This window comes from Dendrobates tinctorius, unplaced genomic scaffold (assembly GCF_039654945.1).
Source record: "Dendrobates tinctorius isolate UK_male_01 unplaced genomic scaffold, ASM3965494v1 ptg000034l, whole genome shotgun sequence".
Lineage (NCBI taxonomy): Eukaryota > Metazoa > Chordata > Amphibia > Anura > Dendrobatidae > Dendrobates > Dendrobates tinctorius.
Window position 1 is genome coordinate 5,750,619 of NW_027361702.1, and position 21,432 is coordinate 5,772,050.

At 44.6% G+C, this 21,432-nt stretch overlaps 1 protein-coding gene across 1 annotated transcript in view; it reads left to right on the forward strand.

Annotated features, from left to right (window-relative positions):
• Positions 1-21,432, forward strand: part of LOC141087504 (BTB/POZ domain-containing protein KCTD8-like) — a 177,156-nt gene that overhangs the window by 129,635 nt on the left and 26,089 nt on the right. Inside the window, exon 2 of the mRNA XM_073573045.1 lies at positions 20,416-20,481. Coding sequence (XP_073429146.1) covers positions 20,416-20,481 — 66 coding nt within the window. The remainder of the gene's footprint in view (positions 1-20,415; positions 20,482-21,432) is intronic.

The window sequence follows — 21,432 nt, forward strand, 5'->3', positions numbered from 1 at the left end:
GGCGTCTGCAGCCGAGGATGATGAGGAAGAGGAGGAGGGAAGCCTTGAAGACAGTCAGCCATTGTCTGTTCATGGAACTGTCATGGACGAGGTGGAGAAAGAAGAGGAGGAGGAGGATGATGATGGGGATGATTATTTAGGGGAGGAGGATGCTTCTCGTGGGGCAAGAGAAAATGTTGGCGTGGCAAGGTCTGGTACTTGGTTTGTGCGTGACTGGAGGGATGTGGATTTGCCTGAAAGTGCTCCTCCACCCAGCAATCGCAGTGCATCATTGACACCGGGAACATTGGCCCACATGTCAGATTATGCCTTGCAGATCCTAAAAAGGAACCACTGCATTGCCAAAATAATGAACGATGATGACTACTGGCTGGCCAGCATCCTGTATCCATGCTATAAAGGCAAATTCCAAAACATCATGCCACAGGAGAACCTTGACCTAATATTGGCTAACAAACAAGCAACTCTGGTAAACCGTTTGTTTGAGGCATTTCCAGCACACAGCAGCGGTGATGGTTGTCACACGAGCCGTAGGGGCCGAGGGCAACTTGGAAGAGGATTTGGTGGTGCACACATCAGAAGAGGCATTGGAGACAGGGGATTCATGACCATGTTGTGGACTGATTTTTCAAGTCCCGCTCACACGACTGGTAATACTGCATCAATTGAAAGTGACAGGAGACAGCACTTGTCAACTATGGTTACAAACTACTTTTCCTCCCATATCGATGTTCTCCCTCACAGGTCATTCCATTTGACTATTGGGCAGCTAAACTGGACACCTGGCCTGAATTGGCACAATATGCCTTACAGGAGCTCGCTTGCCCAGCTGCAAGTGAGCTATCGGAAAGAGTCTTCAGTGCTGCTGGATCAATCCTGAGAGATAAAAGGACCCGTATCTCGACCCAAAATGTGGATGATCTAACCTTCATTAAAATGAACCATGCATGGGTTTCCAAGGATTTTTTCACACCATACCCTGATGACACATAGGTTGACAGAAAAATGGCTTTCTTTGGTCCGCCTCTTCCTGGGACTTGACCAATTTCGCCTTTAGCAGCAGGTGAATGTCCCACATCAACATATGCCATTTTGTAAACCTCCCTAACTGGGCTGCCTCCTCCCCCCAAGGCCGGGGTCACCACCTAGCGCACGCAACCGTGCGAATGCCGTTGCCCTGGACAGGTGGGTGGGCCGACTCTTGGGCGCGGGCACTGGCACAGGGTCCCTCATAGTGCAATCAAGTGTCTCTGATGGTGGGGGTGCACACCCGCCATCAGACACACTGCCGTACTATGAGGGGCCCAGTGCCAGTACCAACGCCCACGAGTGGGACCCCCTTGCTTGGGCGGGGCCCCAGCATTTGCAATGTTTACCTCTCCCTGCTCCTCCGCTGTGTAGTCTGGGCTGTCAAATCCTTCACTGGGACTGCCACTACAAATTTGGTGAACTGATAGAAGATGATGGTTAAGACGTAGCTATGCCCTGTCCCGCTGGCTGGGATCTAGCTTCAGATGATCAATGGCTTCCATTTCTGGACGTCGACTCACATTGAGATGCAGTGGTGGTTACTCATCAGCTTTAACAGTTTTCCTACCCACAGACGTGTTTCATTCCAGCGCAAATTTTTAAATGTGCCCTCTCATGCCAATCCAAATGAATCGCCTATGGCCTGTGGCTTCTGTCTTTTGCACTCCAAAGTTACGTGACAGAGCATGATAGGCAGTGAGCACCATGTTTACATCTCTCCCTGTGATCAAAATTACATGGATATGAGTAATGGCGATGGGATCAACGGTACTGCGATACAGCAACACTTTCTTCACAAAGAAAGGTTTTCGCTGTCTCCACACACTAATTAATTGAGGGTCTGCATCGCCTCTGAGAATTGTGACGGAAGTTTATCCCGTGAATAGGAATTCCTAGATTTGTGCAATCAGTAGAATTTATGTCAGCAATTGTATGCATCTCATTTCCTATTGCGGAGAGTCTGGACTGTCTTACTGAGATAGAAATATATATGAAGATTTAAAAATACCACCAAAAGTGTATACTGGTGTACGCTTCAAATATATTTCCTTTTTTCTACTTTTTAGATTGCTGTCTAATCCATACTGAGAACATGGAGATTTTAAATATTTAAACTATGCTATATATACCTGCTATCCAGTGATAATGTACCCTTTCTCAACTTTGTACAAGTGTCATGATCCAAGGTGGATCTGACAGTTTAAATGCACAAAGTGAACTTTTTTCCTTTGGCTTGGTGCCAAAGTGGGTTGATTGCCCCCGGTGGCCATTAGAATTATTACACGTGGTGTCTTTCATTCTAAGTTGCCCCGGTGGTGGTGAGCGGTAGTGCACTTTAGTTTCTTTGGTTTAATGTGCACTTAAATTACAAATCAGGTGTTAGGCTCTATAAAAGGGAGCCAGGTGTGTTCAATCACTGTTGTTGATATTGTGTGTTCATTTGGCAAGGAAGCCTGGGTGAGGAAGGAGCTGAACATGAGTCCTGCACAGCCCAGCCAGAGGGGACGAGTGGCAGCTATGTTGTCTGCAAGAAGGTCTGGCATGGCGTGGTGGAGTCACAGTCTATGGTGTCAGCAGGAAGTGCTACCATGGCTTGGGGGAGTGACGACTATGGAGAGAGTTGCACTCAGCATGCGGGACTTGGTTGCTGAGACCTGGACTCAAGCATTTTTGACTTTTTGGGCAGGAGCTGAACTCATCTTTGGGACTCTGTTACTGGACTTCTGCAATTGGTGGTGGACTCTGCTCCTAGGCTGCACTATGGTGAAGGATCCAGTTATGGTGATGGATCCGGGTGGAGGAGAAGATGCACACAGGTGGTGGGCTCTGTTGGTAGGAGCGTACGCAACAGAGCAAAGCTAAGTGATGTTTCCCCTGTATTGTCATTTTCCTTCATGTGTGTTTAGTGCAGTGGTGGGATTAGTTTCCGCACCGACCAATTCCCTAGTGAGGGTTTAGGTCAGGGCAAGCTAGGGTTTTTAGGTTCCTGTGCGCGCCAGGTGCGGAACCGGCATAGGGAACGTTAGGACTGCAGGGACACTGGCTCAGGGGAGCTCAGGAGGTCTCCATTTCCCTATTCCCTATCGCAGGGCCCACCATTGTTAATGTTTCCCAGGTTTCCCTTATTGTTTAAATTCGCCTTACTGGAGGCAGGGTTTCCAGACTTGTACATACGTGTAATATCTAAATTTGCCAGTTGGAGGCGGCGTATCCAGCTGCACGTGTTATTATTTAAATTCGCCCCACTGGAGGCGGTGTATCCAGGGTCACGTGTGTCATATGGGTTCGCCTTGCGGTACTCGCTGTGTCCAAACACACGTGACCGTGACAAAAAGCGGGTCAAATCCATACTGGGCCTGAGACCGTCTGAGTCTGCCTCCTGATCTATAGACATAGGTTTTTAATGTGTAAACTATGCTATACATACCTCTAATCCGGTGATACGTTACCCTTTCTCACCTTTGTCCAATCACGTCTAATCCATACTGGGCTTGAGACCGTCTGAGCCTGCCTCCTGATATATAGACCTACGTTTTTAATGTGTAAACTATGCTATACATACCTGTTATCCTGTGATACAGTACCCTTTCTCACCTTTGTCCAATCATGTCTAATCCATACAGGGCCTGAGACCATCTGAGCCTGCCTCCTGTTATTTAGACATAGGTTTTTAATGTGTAAACTATGCTATACATACCAGTTATCCAGTGATACGGTACCATTTCTCACCTTTGTCCAATCACGTCTAATCCATACTGGGCATGAGACCGTCTGAGCCTGCCTCCTGATATATAGACATAGGTTTTTAATTTGTAAACTATGCTACATATATACGTGTTACCCGGTGAAACTGTACCCTTTATCAACTTTCTAGAATCTTGTCGAATCCATACTGGGCCTGTGAACGGCTGCCGAGCTGTTAAGCAAGCTACAGCAACTGTGGTTTGGACACGTAATTTTTTGCATTTTTTCAGGAATGCCGGTTAGGCCTAATTCAGGAATTGCGGTTGACCTGCATTTACTGGGAAATTATCGTTCGCGGGGAATAATTGGAATCACAGATCCCCATCACTAACGGTGTTTGGTTATCTGCACCTGTAAGCGACAAAAGCTGGTCCTTTCAGTGTAGCGCGCATGCAGCCCCGGACATGTAACACCATGATAGACCATGATAGTGCCAGAGCCTCGCGTATCCCTCTAGTAAGCTTGACGCATACCGCGGGGGCATGCCTGAGTCTCGTTCGTTAACGGAATAAAGCTGACAAATTGCTAGCACAACTACAAACGGACATACCACACCACACACACAATCGACAAAGCTTTCAATATGTGCATCTTTTCTTGAGGTGGCATGGTTGTGGTTCCCCGGGTGGAGTCCAATTAAGCCGCAGGCTCCACTCCTGGTGTTGCCCTTTTGGACATTCCTTTAACCCTCCGTCAGGAACAATATTCGCACTAACTCGTAATGGAACAATGTGCCTGTCAAGCGCAGGCTAGAAAAATGCCTAGAATATCTAATTTTCTCAATTTCAGTGATCTAAAAGTGATCAGAGACCTTCATAGGGATGTAATAAAAGAGACTACACATTATCAGGTGCAAAACAAACCCATTTACTCAAGATAAAAGTAATAACTTTGATATACACAAATTTCAAAACTCCCACCAAATAGCCCCCAATGATATCAAGAAACGGTTATTAAAAAGAGAAAATTTTGGCACAAAAACATTTTCTAGGCACCTAGAATAATATTACACACAGAATTAATCTGAATTAGATCCTTAAGGTTCCCCAGAAAAAACACATTTGCAAAGCAAAGAGCAAGAATTGCAATACATTTTTACTTGTGTCAGGCAGATTGCATGATGACATTTGAGACATTCATAATTAGAAAGCCTTCTGTTCCCACTTTCCATGGTGCAGGTGGTGCATCTCCTTCTTTTGGGAGGTGGTACAGGTGTTGGATTTTCAGTATCAATATCTGGGCGGAATCTTTTAAGTCTAAAGGGCATGTCACACTAAGAGATATCGCTAGCAATATCGCTATAACTTGTGACGTTATAGCGATATTGCTAGTGATATCTCTGTGTGTGATACTTACCTACGACCGCCTCCCCCGCTGGTAATCGCTGATCGCGCGAGAACGTTCAGGACTGTATCTCGTCGTCAGCTTCCTGCGGCGCTTCCTGCTGTGAAGACGAGCGACGCGTGGAGCCGGGCGGGAGGACGCAGGATCGCCTGGTGTGACAGGTAAGTAGCGATCCCCGTCCCCAGCGATGTCGCTGGTGAGATCTGCCTGTGTGGCAGCTCACTAGCGACCACTTAGCGATGTACCAGCGATCCTGACCGTGTCATATCGCTGGTCGGGATCGCTGGTACATCGCTAAGTGTGACAGTACCTATACTTGAAGGCCAGAGGGGATACCGATGGTTTTCATACTTCTCCTGCGTAGCTCTCCAAGCATTAGTTCATGGGCCAATTTGTTTTTTTTATTTTTTCCCATATAATAAGATTCTATATTTTCTTCCTTCTCATCACTGTCACCATCTTGCTCTGTTTCAGAATTTAGTTCACAGACTTCCACCTCATCATGAGAATAATTCTCACTTTCTTCAAAATCCTCATTCATTGTGGGGTCTGCATCATCATCTTCATCTAACAGCATGTTTCCCACTTCCTCAACATGATGGGGTTTTGAAAGATCATACATTTTCTTCTCCATTTCAGAAGATAATCTGAAGCAAGAGAGAGAATATGCATTAGGGAACAATGTGCCTGAGAAGCACACTTTCATTTGTAAGAAAATCTGCCTTATTTATATGAAATATCCACAAACCTTTCTCTATCCATTCATAAAACAAGCTAAATAAACAATAGTAATGACTAAAAACATTACATACCAATCTTATAAAGTGTGATGTGTTCGGGACCAATGAGCCTGAGAAGCCAGCACAGCTATATCTTCCTTCCTGAAGCTCTGCAGACCAACTGTGGTATCAGGTTTCACACAGCAGCTAGAGCCAGGAGACTATCTAGAGGGAGGGGGTTTCCTGAAAATCTGGTGAGAAGGGAGAAATGAAAGTAGAAGAGCTGCGCCTGTCAGATCCATTTTTCCTGACGGAGGGTTAAGGTTCAGCTTTGCAATCATACTGCCCCCGGAAAGCAAACACTTTGCCTTCATGGACGCTGTTTGGAGGTTCATGGGAATAATGCCGCCTGATCGCCAGTTGGCATAATTGATTGGTGAGAAGTCCGACGGTATATGATCGTGTTCGATTTCAGAACTTTTTTTTTTTTTGGTTGGTATTTTACATTTTTATTCCAGCCATTCTTGACTTCATAAGGGAATGACAAGCCTATATCTGTGTCTCCTCCTCCTCCTCCTTTTACTCCTCCACCTCTTTTCTAAATGTAGTTGCCCTTTTCCATATGTAATTTTTGTCTTCTGAGCATTTTCTCTGCTTTGGGACACCTTTTAAGGTGTTTTGTAATTGTTTTCTATGTGTTTGTATGTGTTTGTGTTTGCCTGCCATTGTTTTCAATGGGGTTCGATGAACATTCAACGAACTTGCCTCCTGTGTGATGAACCAAAACACTAGCGTGGTGGCTCAACACTACTCCTGATATATAGACGTACATTGTTAATGTTTAAACTATGCTATATATACCTGCTATCTGATGATACTGTACACTTTGTCTACTTTTTACATTCTTGTCTAATCCATACTGAGCCTGTGAGTGTCTCTGTGTGACTGATGGAATATATATGGAGATTGACAATTATCCTTTGACTGAATAGAGATGTACATTTCTGATACAGTGCCATATATCTGATGTTATTTTGTGCAAAATTTTGAAGTTTGGTCGAAGAGGCCGCGGACGTAGGCGCGGGGGGGCCAGCTGGTGATGATGGTGGTGGTGCCTCTGCTGGTAGTGGCAAAAGCACAATAGCAGCTAAGGCAGGAGGTGTTGAGCCTGCATCATGGTCTGGCTCCAGAACGCCTCGAATGATACCTTTTCTGGGAGTAGGTTAACCGCTTTTAAAGGCGGAGCATGAGGAACTGGTTTTGGCTTACATTGCCGAAACAGACTCCATCAAATATGCCCGCCTCTTCTGAAGTTTCAAAAAATGCAAGCACTGAGTGGTCAAGTGCTGGCTCCTGGTCAGGAAGAACCCCTTTCCTTGTGTCCTGCACCCCCACCCAAACTGAATGAGGCAGCAGGCCACACTTCACATTAGTCCATGGAGCTCTTTCTATCATACCATGCCTGGGTTATCAAGTCAAATCGTGATTCCCCAGTCCAAGATGAATCTGACATGGAGTGTGGGTGGCCAGCCAGGGCAGTGGGGTTAATTGGTACCGGGCCGGTGTCTCACAGGGATGTGTCACGGTGGTGATGACCCGTTCCGTGGCCCTGGGCGTCCATGCAAAGGGGTGAATTACGTTTATAGGTGAATGATACGTGACGCCACCTCTGGTTTCTGATTAGATTGACCAGCGCTGCAGTGTTGCTTCCGTGGGACAGATGTTGTGGTGCAGCTAAGATGTAGAAGACCTGCACAGGTAGGGCCGTAGTCGCAGGGCAGATGAAAGAGTTGGGAGATGGTGCGCAATGCAGGATGTAGCTGAGCCGTGCGCCAGGCGCAGGAGAAAGATGACAGACACAGTCGTGCAGTTCCTTTACCTGTACTTGGTAGGTGCTGTCCAGGACCCAGAGTACAGATGGAGAAGGAGTTGGTCAGCCTGGAAGCCAATTAGGATTTCTCTCTCTGCAGATAGGTAGTGTGGCCTCCGTTCTAGCGCTTATCTGAGGTACTCGCAGTGCTGAGTTCAATGAAGTTCCCCCTGTTGACTCTCTTTTGGAACTTTCTCGTATGGCTGGCAGCCGTAGCCTTTTCCTTCTGGCTCACACACGTCGATGCTGGGGCCTCCGAGCCTCAGTTGGGTACAGAGCATTTACAGCTGCTACTTCCTCCGGATTCTGCTGCAGGAACGTCAGTGTCCCTACAAACTCGTAGACTGGAATCCGGACCATGTGCTCCAGCTAGGAGTGAGCCTTAACTCTGCTCATCCTCCAGCTCCCCTTCTCACGTCCACACACTTCCCCTTCCCTGCACAGAATGGCCTAACTTACCTCCTCCCGACCACAGAGAACAGCTCCTCAGCAGTCATGTTCAGAGGTCTCCCTGCTGGCGTGGAGTGGGAAATGTGTTGTGTGTTGGTTTAACTGCTAGAGAGATCCTTCATTGCTCCCAAGCATTACATCACACTCCCTAGGAGCAAGGTAATGCCACTGTGGCGACCGTACTCCTGGGGACGCCACAAGTGCACTGAAGCCCAGCCACTGCTAGATGATTCTGCTGGTACATTGACCCAGACCACTACGTTCCCCTCACACGCTACACAGCCAGAATCTGACCCAGAGGAAACTCAGGTTCCCCTTCCCGCATACTATACCACCTTACACGGTGACAAAGAGGAAGGTGCAGATGAAAGTGCAGGTTCCTTGAGCTGGTGGGGCGGCATACTCATGGGCGACGGCACTGGCACAGGGCCCCACATAGTACGCAAAAGTGTCTCTGCCGGGCCCAGCCCCAACTGCCGTCAGACACACCGCCACACACCACCGTACTATTAGAGGGGCCCTGTGCCACTGCCATCACCAACGAGTGGGCCCCCTCTGCTTGCTCAGGATCACAGCACTTGCAAAATTGAAATACTTACCTCTCCCTGCTCCACCGCCATGACGTCTTTCGAGTTTCCTGACAGTGATAGTCTGATCAGAGAGCGCAATGACACGTCTGTATGCCCTCTGCCTAAACAGCCAAGTGCAGTGAGATGGACGATGGGGACGATGAGGAGTCCAGACTAGTACAGGGATTCCATAGCGAGGAGACTTATTTAATTGTTTTCAATGTTGGGACAGCAATTTTTGGGGAGCACTATACTCTGGAGAATGATATATGGGGCCCACCATACACTGGAGCATTCCAAAGGTGGACATCAGACACTGGAGCAGCATTTACAGGGCACATTATACACTAGAGCATTAGAAATGGGGCCCATTATGTATGGAGCATTATTTGGGCCCATAAAACAGTGGAGCTTCATCCATGGGGACCAACATATACTGTAGCATTATGTGGAGCTCATCATATACTGTTTCAAACATTATATGGGACCAATGATTCTGTATGGAGAAATATATGGGCCTCATTACTCTGTATAGCGCACTATGCGGTGCCCATAATACTGTATGGAGTAATATACTGTCCCTTTTTGGAGCTATTAAAAATGGATATCAGTCATGAGATGTAAAAAGTGAAGTATTTTTCATTGTACTATGCCGCTATTTCTCTGCGGTATCGGAGCATCATGAGTTGTATGTGTTAAAAGGGGCGCTCTTTGGCCCAGGGCACATGAAAACCTGGAGCAAGCCCTACCCCCCCACAAATTTAGCCAAACAACCCCCATTTTTCAGTGCGTAACTAGTATTATGAAGTAAATTAAGGTTGAAAAGCTTCAGTAATCAGAATTGATGTTTTTGGCATTCAAAAGGGCACTGTAGGTGTGTTTCCTGTCCTCCACTCCCTGCCGACTTTGCTTCCCCATTGACTTGCATTGGGTTTCGTGTTTCAGTCGGCCTTCGACTTTACACGATAATCGGCCGATTTCGTTCGACCCGACTTTTGCGAAAGTCGGGTTTCATGAAACCATACTCGACCAGAAAAAAGGCAAAGTCGCTCATCTCTAGTTACTTACTGTTCGCCGACCACCAGAAGCATCACCTCGACGACGCTGGGATGTCCTGGGAGTCGCTCTAGTGCGGGCACCGGATTGCGAAGACTGTAAAAAAAAAAAAAAAAATGTTATATGCTTGGATTGATGCGTAGTTATTGTGTGTGCTGTGATGAATGTTTGTGTTGGGTGTAGCATTATGTATGTATGTGAGTTTTTGTATCTGCTAAACTTATACTCTGCACGCCCCTCCTTGCATTTCTCCACCCTGTATGTCTCCTCCTGGAAGCTCCTCAGATTCAGCTTCCTGTGAAAACATAATACATGCATATATTGTTAAAAAAAAACCCTGTAAAATAAGAGTAAAAAAACCCCCATTATTTATATAACCTCAGTTCGCTGATGATGTGAGGGGGAGCTCCCAGAAGAAGACATTATTGCTCTGGCGGGTTTGCTGCGGTCTGCCTGGCAGGTCTGCGGTCCTTCCTGAACTGATCTGCAAGTATACAGACACTTGTTAAGCTACTATACAAAGGATAGCAAAAGCTTTCAGGTCTTTATACTAACTGAGAAAATTTCAATCTTTTATCTGGGTCTGCTGTGGCCTGGCGGGTCTGCTGCAGCCTGGCGGGTCTGCGGTTCCTCCTGAACTGATCTGCAAGTATAAAGACACTTGTTAAGCTACTATACAAAGGATAACAAAAGCTATCAGGCCTTTATACTTACTGAGAAAATTTCAATCTTTTATCTGGGTTTGCTGCGGTCTGGCGGGTCTGCTGCAAGATGGTTTGCAGGTTCTTTGTGAATGGATCTGCAAGTATAAACACACTTTTAATAAGCTAAAAAAAATGTTCAGATATATTTTGATTGAAAAACCACCCCAAAAAATTGAATGTTGATATGTGAAATGTGCAACCTTCCCAAACCTAAACCTCGTGTTACCCTTTAAAAAAAAATAACCTTGGTATTGTATGTATACCCACACTTTAAAGTGACCTTGTTTTGGTATTGCATGTGTGTAATTCCCTGATGCGGAGTTAACTGAGAATCTATCAGTGAGAGTATACCCACACTTTAAAGTGACCTTGTTTTGGTATTGCATGTGTGTAATTCCCTGATGCAGAATTAACTGACAATCTATCAGTGAGAGTATACCCAAACTTAACGTGACCTTGTTTAGGTATTGCACCTATACCCACACTTAACGTGACCTTGTTTAGGTATTGTACGTATACCCACACTTAACGTTACCTGGTTTTACAATGATACTATGGACAGTTTTTGGAGACAGTTTTTATTTATTATAATTTTTTTGTTTTCATTTTTTTTGACAAGTAGGAGTTACTATGCTCTTCATTTTAAATACCACAGTACATGAAAAATAAAAAAAATGCTGAACACATACTACAGTAACACCACATACAATACCACAGTGACACCACATACAATACACACATAATACAATCACAGCACACTTGCAAATGTTCAAATAAAATTACAGTAGTATGAAAATAAAATGCAGTACACATGCAACAACAGATAAACAATTAAAGTATGAAAAAAAAGCATAATAAAAATACACACACACAGACATGCAACACTGGGAGGCCACGGACACACACATGCAGGAAGGCAGACGACACACACACAGGCAGGCCACACACACAGGCAGGCCACACACACAGGCAGGCCAGCAAGCCACAGACACACACAGGCATGCCCCACACAAATAGGTTTAATACTCACAATTAGAGTTGAGCGATACCGTCCGATACTTCAAAGTATCGTATCGGATGGTATCGGCCGATCTTTAAAAAAAGTATCGGTATCGCCGATTCCGATACCGGAAGTCCCATTCAAGTCTATGGGACTTCCGGTATCGGAATAAGAAAAACCCTTTCCTGCCCTTGTACAGCCTCTCTGGGGTCTGTACGGGCCTTTCGGGGGGCTGTGCCGGCCTGCCAGGGGGTCTGTGCAGGCTCCGGTGGTCTGTGCCGGCCTGCCGGTGGTCTGTGCAGGCTCCGGGGGGCTGTGCCGGCCTGCCGGGGGGCTGTGCCGGCCTGCCGGGGGGCTGTGCAGGCTCCGGGGGGCTGTGCCGGCCTGCCGGGGGGCTGTGCCGGCCTGCCGGGGGGCTGTGCCGGCCTGCCGGTGGTCTGTGCAGGCTCCGGGGGTCTGTGCAGGCATCGTCCGATGGGACTACAAGTCCCATCGGGCGATGCCTGCTACCATGACAGTGATTGACACATTAGCCAATGATGGGACAGTAGTAGTCCCATCATCCGGCTAATGTGTTAAATGTAAAAAAAAAAAAAAAAAAAAAAAAAATAACATGCTACATACATGCTACATTCATACTACATACTACATACATGCTACATTCATACTACATAAATACTACATGCAACATACATACTACATATATACTACATGCATGCTACATACATACTGCATGCTACATACATACCACATATATACTACATACATACTACATGCATGCTACATGCATGCTACATGCTACATACATAACACATATATACTACATGCATGCTACATACATACTACATGCTACATACTACATATATACTACATGCATGCTACATACTACATGCTACATACATACTACATATATACTACATGCATGCTACATACATACTGCATGCTACATGCATGCTACATACATACTACATACATACTACATGCTACATACATACTACATATATACTACATACATACTACATGCATGCTACATGCATGCTACATACATACCACATACATAACACATATATACTACATGCATGCTACATACATACTACATGCTACATACATACCATATACATACTACATGCATGCTACATACATACTACATGCATGCTACATACATACTACATGCTACATACATACTACATATATACTACATGCATGCTACATACATACTACATGCTACATACATACTACATATATACTACATGCATGCTACATACTACATGCTACATACATACTACATATATACTACATGCATGCTACATACATACTACATGCATGCTACATACATACTACATGCTACATACATACCACATACATACTACATATATACTACATGCATGCTACATACATACTGCATGCTACATGCATGCTACATACATACTACATACATACTACATGCTACATACATACCACATATATACTACATACATACAATACATTCATACAATACATACATAGACATACAGTACATATAACATAGAATAACATACTTACCAATACTTGTCACATTGTTCCCCGAAGCCATTGTCTTTTCCGGAATAAATATTAACATAACAAACCACAAAAATACTCACCCACGATCCGAAGCAGTCCACGAGTGTGTCCCATGGCATAAAGTGAGACTAGGGACTTTTTTTTTTTTAAGTGGCGGAGGAATACAGTGCGGAAGGATACCTACCTTCCGTCATTGGATTCCTGCAGCCCGTAGAGAACGGCAGCATCATCTGATGCTGCAGTTCTCTACCCAAGATCGTCGTGGGACACACTCGTGGACTGCTTCGGATCGTGGGTGAGTATTTTTGTGGTTTGTTATGTTAATATTTATTCCGGAAAAGACAATGGCTTCGGGGAACAATGTGACAAGTATTGGTAAGTATGTTACTCTATGTTATATGTACTGTATGTCTATGTATGTATTGTATGAATGTATTGTATGTATGTAGTATATATGTGGTATGTATGTAGCATGTAGTATGTATGTAGTATGTATGTAGCATGCATGTAGCATGTAGTATGTATGTAGCATGCATGTAGTATATATGTAGTATGTATGTAGCATGCATGTAGTATATATGTAGCATGTATGTAGTATGTATGTGGTATGTATGTAGCATGTAGTATGTATGTAGCATGCATGTAGTATATATGTAGTATGTATGTAGCATGTAGTATGTATGTGGTATGTATGTAGTATGTATGTGGTATGTATGTAGCATGTAGTATGTATGTAGCATGCATGTAGTATATATGTAGTATGTATGTAGCATGTAGTATGTATGTAGTATGTATGTAGTATGTATGTGGTATGTATGCAGCATGTAGTATGTATGTAGCATGCATGTAGTATATATGTAGTATGTAGTATGTATGTAGTATGTATGTGGTATGTATGTAGCATGTAGTATGTATGTAGCATGCATGTAGCATGCATGTAGTATGTATGTAGCATGCATGTAGTATGTATGTAGCATGCATGTAGTATGTATGTAGTATGTATGTAGTATGTATGTAGCATGCAGTATGTATGTAGCATGTATGTAGTATGTATGTAGTATATATGTAGTATGTATGTAGCATGTAGTATGTATGTAGCATGCATGTAGTATATATGTAGTATGTATGTAGCATGCATGTAGTATGTATGTAGTATGTATGTAGTATGTATGTAGTATGTAGTATGTATGTAGCATGTATGTAGTATGTATGTAGTATATATGTAGTTTGTATGTAGCATGCATGTAGTATGTATGTAGCATGTAGTATGTATGTAGCATGCATGTAGTATGTACAGTGGGGAAAAAAAGTATTTAGTCAGTCAGCAATAGTGCAAGTTCCACCACTTAAAAAGATGAGAGGCGTCTGTAATTTACATCATAGGTAGACCTCAACTATGGGAGACAATCTGAGAAAAAAAAATCCAGAAAATCACATTGTCTGTTTTTTTTTCATTTTATTTGCATATTATGGTGGAAAATAAGTATTTGGTCAGAAACAAGCAATCAAGATTTCTGGCTCTCACAGACCTGTAACTTCTTCTTTAAGAGTCTCCTCTTTCCTCCACTCATTACCTGTAGTAATGGCACCTGTTTAAACTTGTTATCAGTATAAAAAGACACCTGTGCACACCCTCAAACAGTCTGACTCCAAACTCCACTATGGTGAAGACCAAAGAGCTGTCAAAGGACACCAGAAACAAAATTGTAGCCCTGCACGAGGCTGGGAAGACTGAATCTGCAATAGCCAACCAGCTTGGAGTGAAGAAATCAACTGTGGGAGCAATAATTAGAAAATGGAAGACATACAAGACCACTGATAATCTCCCTCGATCTGGTGCTCCACGCAAAATCCCACCCCGTGGGGTCAGAATGATCACAAGAACGGTGAGCAAAAATCCCAGAACCACGCAGGGGGACCTAGTGAATGAACTGCAGAGAGCTGGGACCAATGTAACAAGGCCTACCATAAGTAACACACTACGCCACCATGGACTCAGATCCTGCAGTGCCAGACGTGTCCCACTGCTTAAGCCTGTACATGTCCGGGCCCGTCTGAAGTTTGCTAGAGAGCATTTGGATGATCCAGAGGAGTTTTGGGAGAATGTCCTATGGTCTGATGAAACCAAACTGGAACTGTTTGGTAGAAACACAACTTGTCGTGTTTGGAGGAAAAAGAATACTGAGTTGCATCCATCAAACACCATACCTACTGTAAAGCATGGTGGTGGAAACATCATGCTTTGGGGCTGTTTCTCTGCAAAGGGGCCAGGACGACTGATCCGGGTACATGAAAGAATGAATGGGGCCATGTATCGTGAGATTTTGAGTGCAAACCTCCTTCCATCAGCAAGGGCATTGAAGATGAAACGTGGCTGGGTCTTTCAACATGACAATGATCCAAAGCACACCGCCAGGGCAACGAAGGAGTGGCTTCGTAAGAAGCATTTCAAGGTCTTGGAGTGGCCTAGCCAGTCTCCAGATCTCAACCCTATAGAAAACCTTTGGAGGGAGTTGAAAGTCCGTGTTGCCAAGCGAAAAGCCAAAAACATCACTGCTCTAGAGGAGATCTGCATGGAGGAATGGGCCAACATACCAACAACAGTGTGTGGCAACCTTGTGAAGACTTACAGAAAACGTTTGACCGCTGTCATTGCCAACAAAGGGTATATCACAAAGTATTGAGATGAAATTTTGTTTCTGGCCAAATACTTATTTTCCACCATAATATGCAAATATAATGAAAAAAAAACAGACAATGTGATTTTCTGGATTTTTTTTTCTCAGTTTGTCTCCCATAGTTGAGGTCTAACTATGATGTAAATTACAGACGCCTCTCATCTTTTTAAGTGGTGGAACTTGCACTATTGCTGACTGACTAAATACTTTTTTTCCCCACTGTATGTAGCATGTATGTAGTATGTATGTAGTATATATGTAGTATGTATGTAGCATGTAGTATGTATGTAGCATGCATGTAGTATGTATGTAGTATTTTTTTTTTTTTTTTTTTTTTAACATTTAACACATTAGCCGGATGATGGGACTACTACTGTCCCATCATTGGCTAATGTGTCAATCACTGTCATGGTAGCAGGCATCGCCCGATGGGACTTGTAGTCCCATCGGACGATGCTTGCACAGACCCCCGGACATCAGCACAGCCCCCCGGCAGGCCGGCACAGCCCCCCGGCAGGCCGGTACAGACCCCCACAGGGTGCACAGACCACCGGCAGGCCGGCACAGCCCCCCGGCAGGCCGGTACAGACCCCGGGCAGTCCACACAGCCCCCCGGCAGGCCGGCACAGCCCCCCGGCAGGCCGGCAGAGACCCCCGGAAGGCCCGAAATGACGGCGCATCATGATGCGCACACACCGCGCATCATGATGACGTCAGGCCGTCAATCAACTGAACTTCCGATTCCGATGCCGAATTCCGATATTGAAAAAATATCGGAAGTCAGTATCGGAATTCCGATACAGCAAGTATCGGCCGATACCCGATACTTGCGGTATCGGAATGCTCAACACTACTCACAATTGCAGGCTTTGCTGGAAGGCTGTTGGTGCTGGCTGGCCCTGGCAGGCCTCTTGGTCGTGGCTTGGTGCTGGGTAGGTGCTCCTCTTGCTCCTGGCTTGTGCTTGCAGGTGTCTTGCTGCTGGGCAGGTGCTGGCAGGCTTTGTCTCTTTATCTTCTGTCTCGATATCTTGTCTCTCTTGCTGGTGCCGGATGTCTGGGCCCAATGAGTCATTAGCCCACCTTTATATAGTTTTTGGACTGTCTGGAAAAGTATCTTTTTTTCTGAGCATGCTCAGTGCGAAAAAGCGGATTCCACCGCCGGATTCTGCTAAATGGCGCCGTGATCCGCCATTTTGACGCAGAGAAAAAAGGTTACAAAGTCCGTCCACCTTAGACAGAATCCGCCACTAATCTGGTGGATCCGCTGAATAGTGGACGTAACAGACGACCATCTGCCAAAATCCGCCCCTAATGTATTTCAATGGGAAAAAACGGCAGATCCGCCACAAGAAAAGTGGATCCGCCATTTTCAAAATTTGGCGGATTTGACTGATGTGGAAAAACTGAAGTGTGAAAGAGGCCTTAGGCGTATGGTAAAATTGGTAAGGCAGCTTTATTCTTCCGGTCACTACGATTACAGTGATACCTCATTTATATAGTTTTTTTTAAGTTTTGGCGTTTTTGCACAATTAAAACTTTAAAAGAAAAAGTAATTATTTTAGCATTGCTTTATTCTGAGAACTATAGCTTATACGCAGTGGTAGTTTAAATGCATGACGTGCATAGTCCATCATGGTGCGGGAACTGACATCCTGCCATGCCGAAGTATGCACGTCATTGGACGTTAAGATGTTAAGTAGAATGAGGTGTACTCTGGTTGGAATTCAACTGACACTGGAATGGAATGGCTGTCAGACATGTAGAGAAACTGATTTTTATAAAACTGTGCAGTGGTCTCTTAATTTTTGCCAGAGCTATATATATAAATCTGGCAGAAATCAATAAGATCATTTTGTAACTGCTATGATTAAAAACACCTGAGGCTAAAAGGCGGAGTGCTCAGTCAGAAGGCTAATACAAATATCAAAAAACTGACTGAAATTTGTATTCATTAGCCTTCTGACTGAGAACTCCGCCTTTTAGCATCAGGCATTTTTAATCATAGCAGGACCCTACCCCTCAATAAAGATATAGATTTCAGTCCAAGAGAGGATTCACAAGTTTCCATACACATGAAGACTTTAGTCTAAGAGAGGTTTGGCAGTGTTAGGTCCTGGAAAATGAGAATCGCCTTAACGTGGCTTCCAGGTACATATGAATTGGCTATTTTATGCTCTAAGCATTCTCAATTTTTCATATTTCTAATGCAGTTATGCAGTTCAACTTTCATATGTCATGTTTGCAAGCTATGGCGCTACAGATTGCTGCTTTATTTATTTGAGCATGCTGCCACTTGACATGGCAGGCCAGGATCAGATAGGATGAAGATGAATAAAAGAAAACCAGATTGGAAAAATAAAGTCTTCTTTACATAACAACTTGAGAAGTATATACATCAGACAGCAGGCATGAAGCTTAAGGAATACATCGTATGTACAATCCGGAGGCAGAAACTCCACGGTTACACATTACTTCTATTACATGTTACAACAGCCCAGCAAACCTTTATGGAAGCTCTATCTTCCCCTGTGAGGACTGCAGGGGTTGATATGTGTCGCTACAACCCCTCACAGCTAGTCTCAATGTCCAATTGATTTGTGAGGACCTCACTGGCTTACGGTAGGTGCATCACTATGACTTCTCACTACTATTCCTCAAGAACAATTGTTCTTGACCACACGCTCCTTCCTGTGCCACTGCATCTTCAGTTCCCCATAGGAGAACTCAAGTCCCAGCCAGGCCATCTTCTCCTTTATGATCCTCAGATATGGCTACATTCTACTTTCTTATCTAACATAGATAACATTTGCTGTAGACCCCACCTCCCTGTGATAAGTCACTCGGCCACTTATTCCTTGCTTTAGCCCCCCCCTTGAATGAGATAAGAAATCCACTTAGTCATTCATTCCTTCAGAACATGCTATCCAATATGGTTTCCCCATTCTTTGGACACAAACACCTGTTTCAATGTTGGTCTGTGAGCAGCAGAACCATAGGTCATTCACTTCTCAATACTTTTCCCTATGTACCTAACAACAGGAACTCCTCCCTCCAAGGGCTAGCCCAAATAGTTAAAGGGGGTATTCCCATCTCCAAGATCATATCCCAATGTGTAATAGGTATAATAATAATAATATTAGCAAATACCTCCAATTAGAAATATAATATACTAGATGGAGGCCTGATGCTCTCGCATCGGTAGGGCAGTAATGTCACAATGGGGGCAGACTTTGCAGGGTTGAGAATCTCTCCCCCATGTGCTCACCCACATATCCACTCTCTCTTTCTCCATGTGCTGACTTCTCCCTTCTGTGCTCTCTTCTTTGACCTGTCTACCCTATGTGCAATCCCCCTTGTCTGCTGTCTCTCTCCATCCTGTGCTGTGTTCTCCCCTCATGTGCTGTCCCGTTTGAGCTGTCTCCCTCTGTGCTCTGTCACTCACCCCTATGTCTGACCGTGTACAGAACATACCACTGCTCCTGGGCAGGGGAGGAAGCAAAAGACAATACTGACATTACAGCAGGAGATTGCAGAGGATACATTTTGTGAGGTAAAATATTGTTTAAAAACAGTCAGTGAAATATTTTACCTCACAAAATGAATCCTCTGTGATCCACTGCTGTAATGTCAATATTGTATTTTGCTTCCTCCCCTGCCCAGGAGATGTGGTATGCTCCGTATACGGTCAGAAACAGACAATTTTTAAAATGAACTTTCGTTCATGAGAAAACCCCTTTAATGTGACCGGCTTCCTTTGCCTGTAGACACGTCGCACATCTGCCACTGGGATCAGCCAAAATATTCACTGCGCAGGCGCAGTGTGACGATGTTCCACTGGTGGTACCACGCAAGAGGCTGCCTGCGCGAGTGTATGTGAGTGTGTGAGTGTGTGTGAGTGTGTGTGAGTGTCAGAGTGTGTGTGAGTGTGTGAGAATGTCTGTGTGAGTGTGTGGTGCGTACGGCATATAGAGTGTGTGTGGTGCGACAGTGTTCCGCTGGTGGTATCGAGCAATAGCTTGGTACCAGCAGCAGTTTCCATAATGAGACAACCATCACTTGGGTGTCCCAATATGGCGGTCAGTGAACTTCCTTCGCTTGGAATTCTGGGATACGGTGACATCTGGACAGAACAGGAAATGAAAACATTACAAGGCAATTATATACATAGATTTCTTCTGATTTGCTATGTCGCTTACCCCATGTGCAGGCACGGGGGTATTTCCATATTATACAGTCTCATCCTGGTTTTTGATAATCTCGGTGTGTGGGATTGGCATGGATCATACCTTTGTCCCTTATATTTTGGGGAAAACCTTGTTGTCATACACATCTGTGTGTATATTTTAATTGCTTCTAACTCTGTATTTGTGCTTTTGGTAATTTTTGCAGGTATTAGTATATATTTATTATCTATAAGTAAAAGCTGCTCAGTTTCTCTGCCTATAACTTTTTCCCAGCAGGTTATTGGGCAGGCTACGTGACATGGCAATCGTCGTCATGGGCACAATGGAGTTCGTGTTGTTAAATCTGCTTTAATAAAAATAACAATGTTGTTCAATCACATCAACTTCCTATTAATACTCAGTAAAAGATTTTACATGTGTTCACCTTACTGTTTCCCACGGGTGCCTGGCTAATCAGAATATCATTTTTCCTGGATTTCCTTTTTGAGTATAAGAATGAGAGCTAATATTTATTTGTTTTTCCAGGATCAGCGACTACTTTAGACGTTGACCAAAGAATAAAGACAATTGTAACAGCCACTAATGAACCAGGTAAAACATTTAAAAGAGTTTTGTTTATTTTTCTCCTTTTGAATTGAATAGAAGAGGACAGGTAGTAGCTAAAAAGTGTTCCGACCTCCCATTGATCTTGTGGCCATGTAATTTGCTTCTGAGAGCGATTTTCTCACAACTTTGAGGCTGTGTGCCCACGATGCGATTTTTAAGCGTTTTTGCCGCAATTTTCGGCGTGAAAACGCTGCGAAAACGTTTAAAAATCGTGTACAGAACGCCCCCCATGCATTCCTATGGCATTCCGCACATGCTGTGCTAATGCTGCGCTTTTTTCACCGGCGGAAACGCATTGCGGAAAAAAACGCAGCATGCTCATTCTTTTGTGCGGAATCGCAAAGAATTGCCGCGATTCCGCACCCATAGGAATGCATGAGAATCGCTTACTTCCCGCATGTGGCTATGCCCACCATGCGGGAAGTTAAGCGTCTCATGTGCGGTTGGTACCCACGGTGTGGAGGAGAGGAGACTGTCCTCCAGGCCCTGGGTACCATACCCCTGTAAAAAAAAGAATAAAAAATAAAAAATCGGGGTATATTTACCTTCCGACGTCCCGTGCTGCATTCCCGGCCTAAGCGTTCCCAGTAATGCCTTGCGGCAAGGTCCCGTGATGACGTATCTCGCGTGACTCTAGCGGTCTCGCGAGATCACTATAGTAACGCGAGACCAACGTCATCACAGGTCTCGCAAGGCATCGCTGGGAACGCTGAGGCCTGGGATGGCAGCGCGGGACGTCGAAAGGTAAATATACCCCGATTTTTTATTTTTTTATCATTTTTCACATTCTATCTTTTACTATTGAGGCCGCATAGGCAGCCTCAATAGTAAAAAGCTGGTCACACTTGTCAAACACTATGTTTGACGAGTGTGACCAACCTGTCAATCACTTTCCAAGCGATGCTTCAAATCGCTTGGAAAGTGCTTGAGCAAATC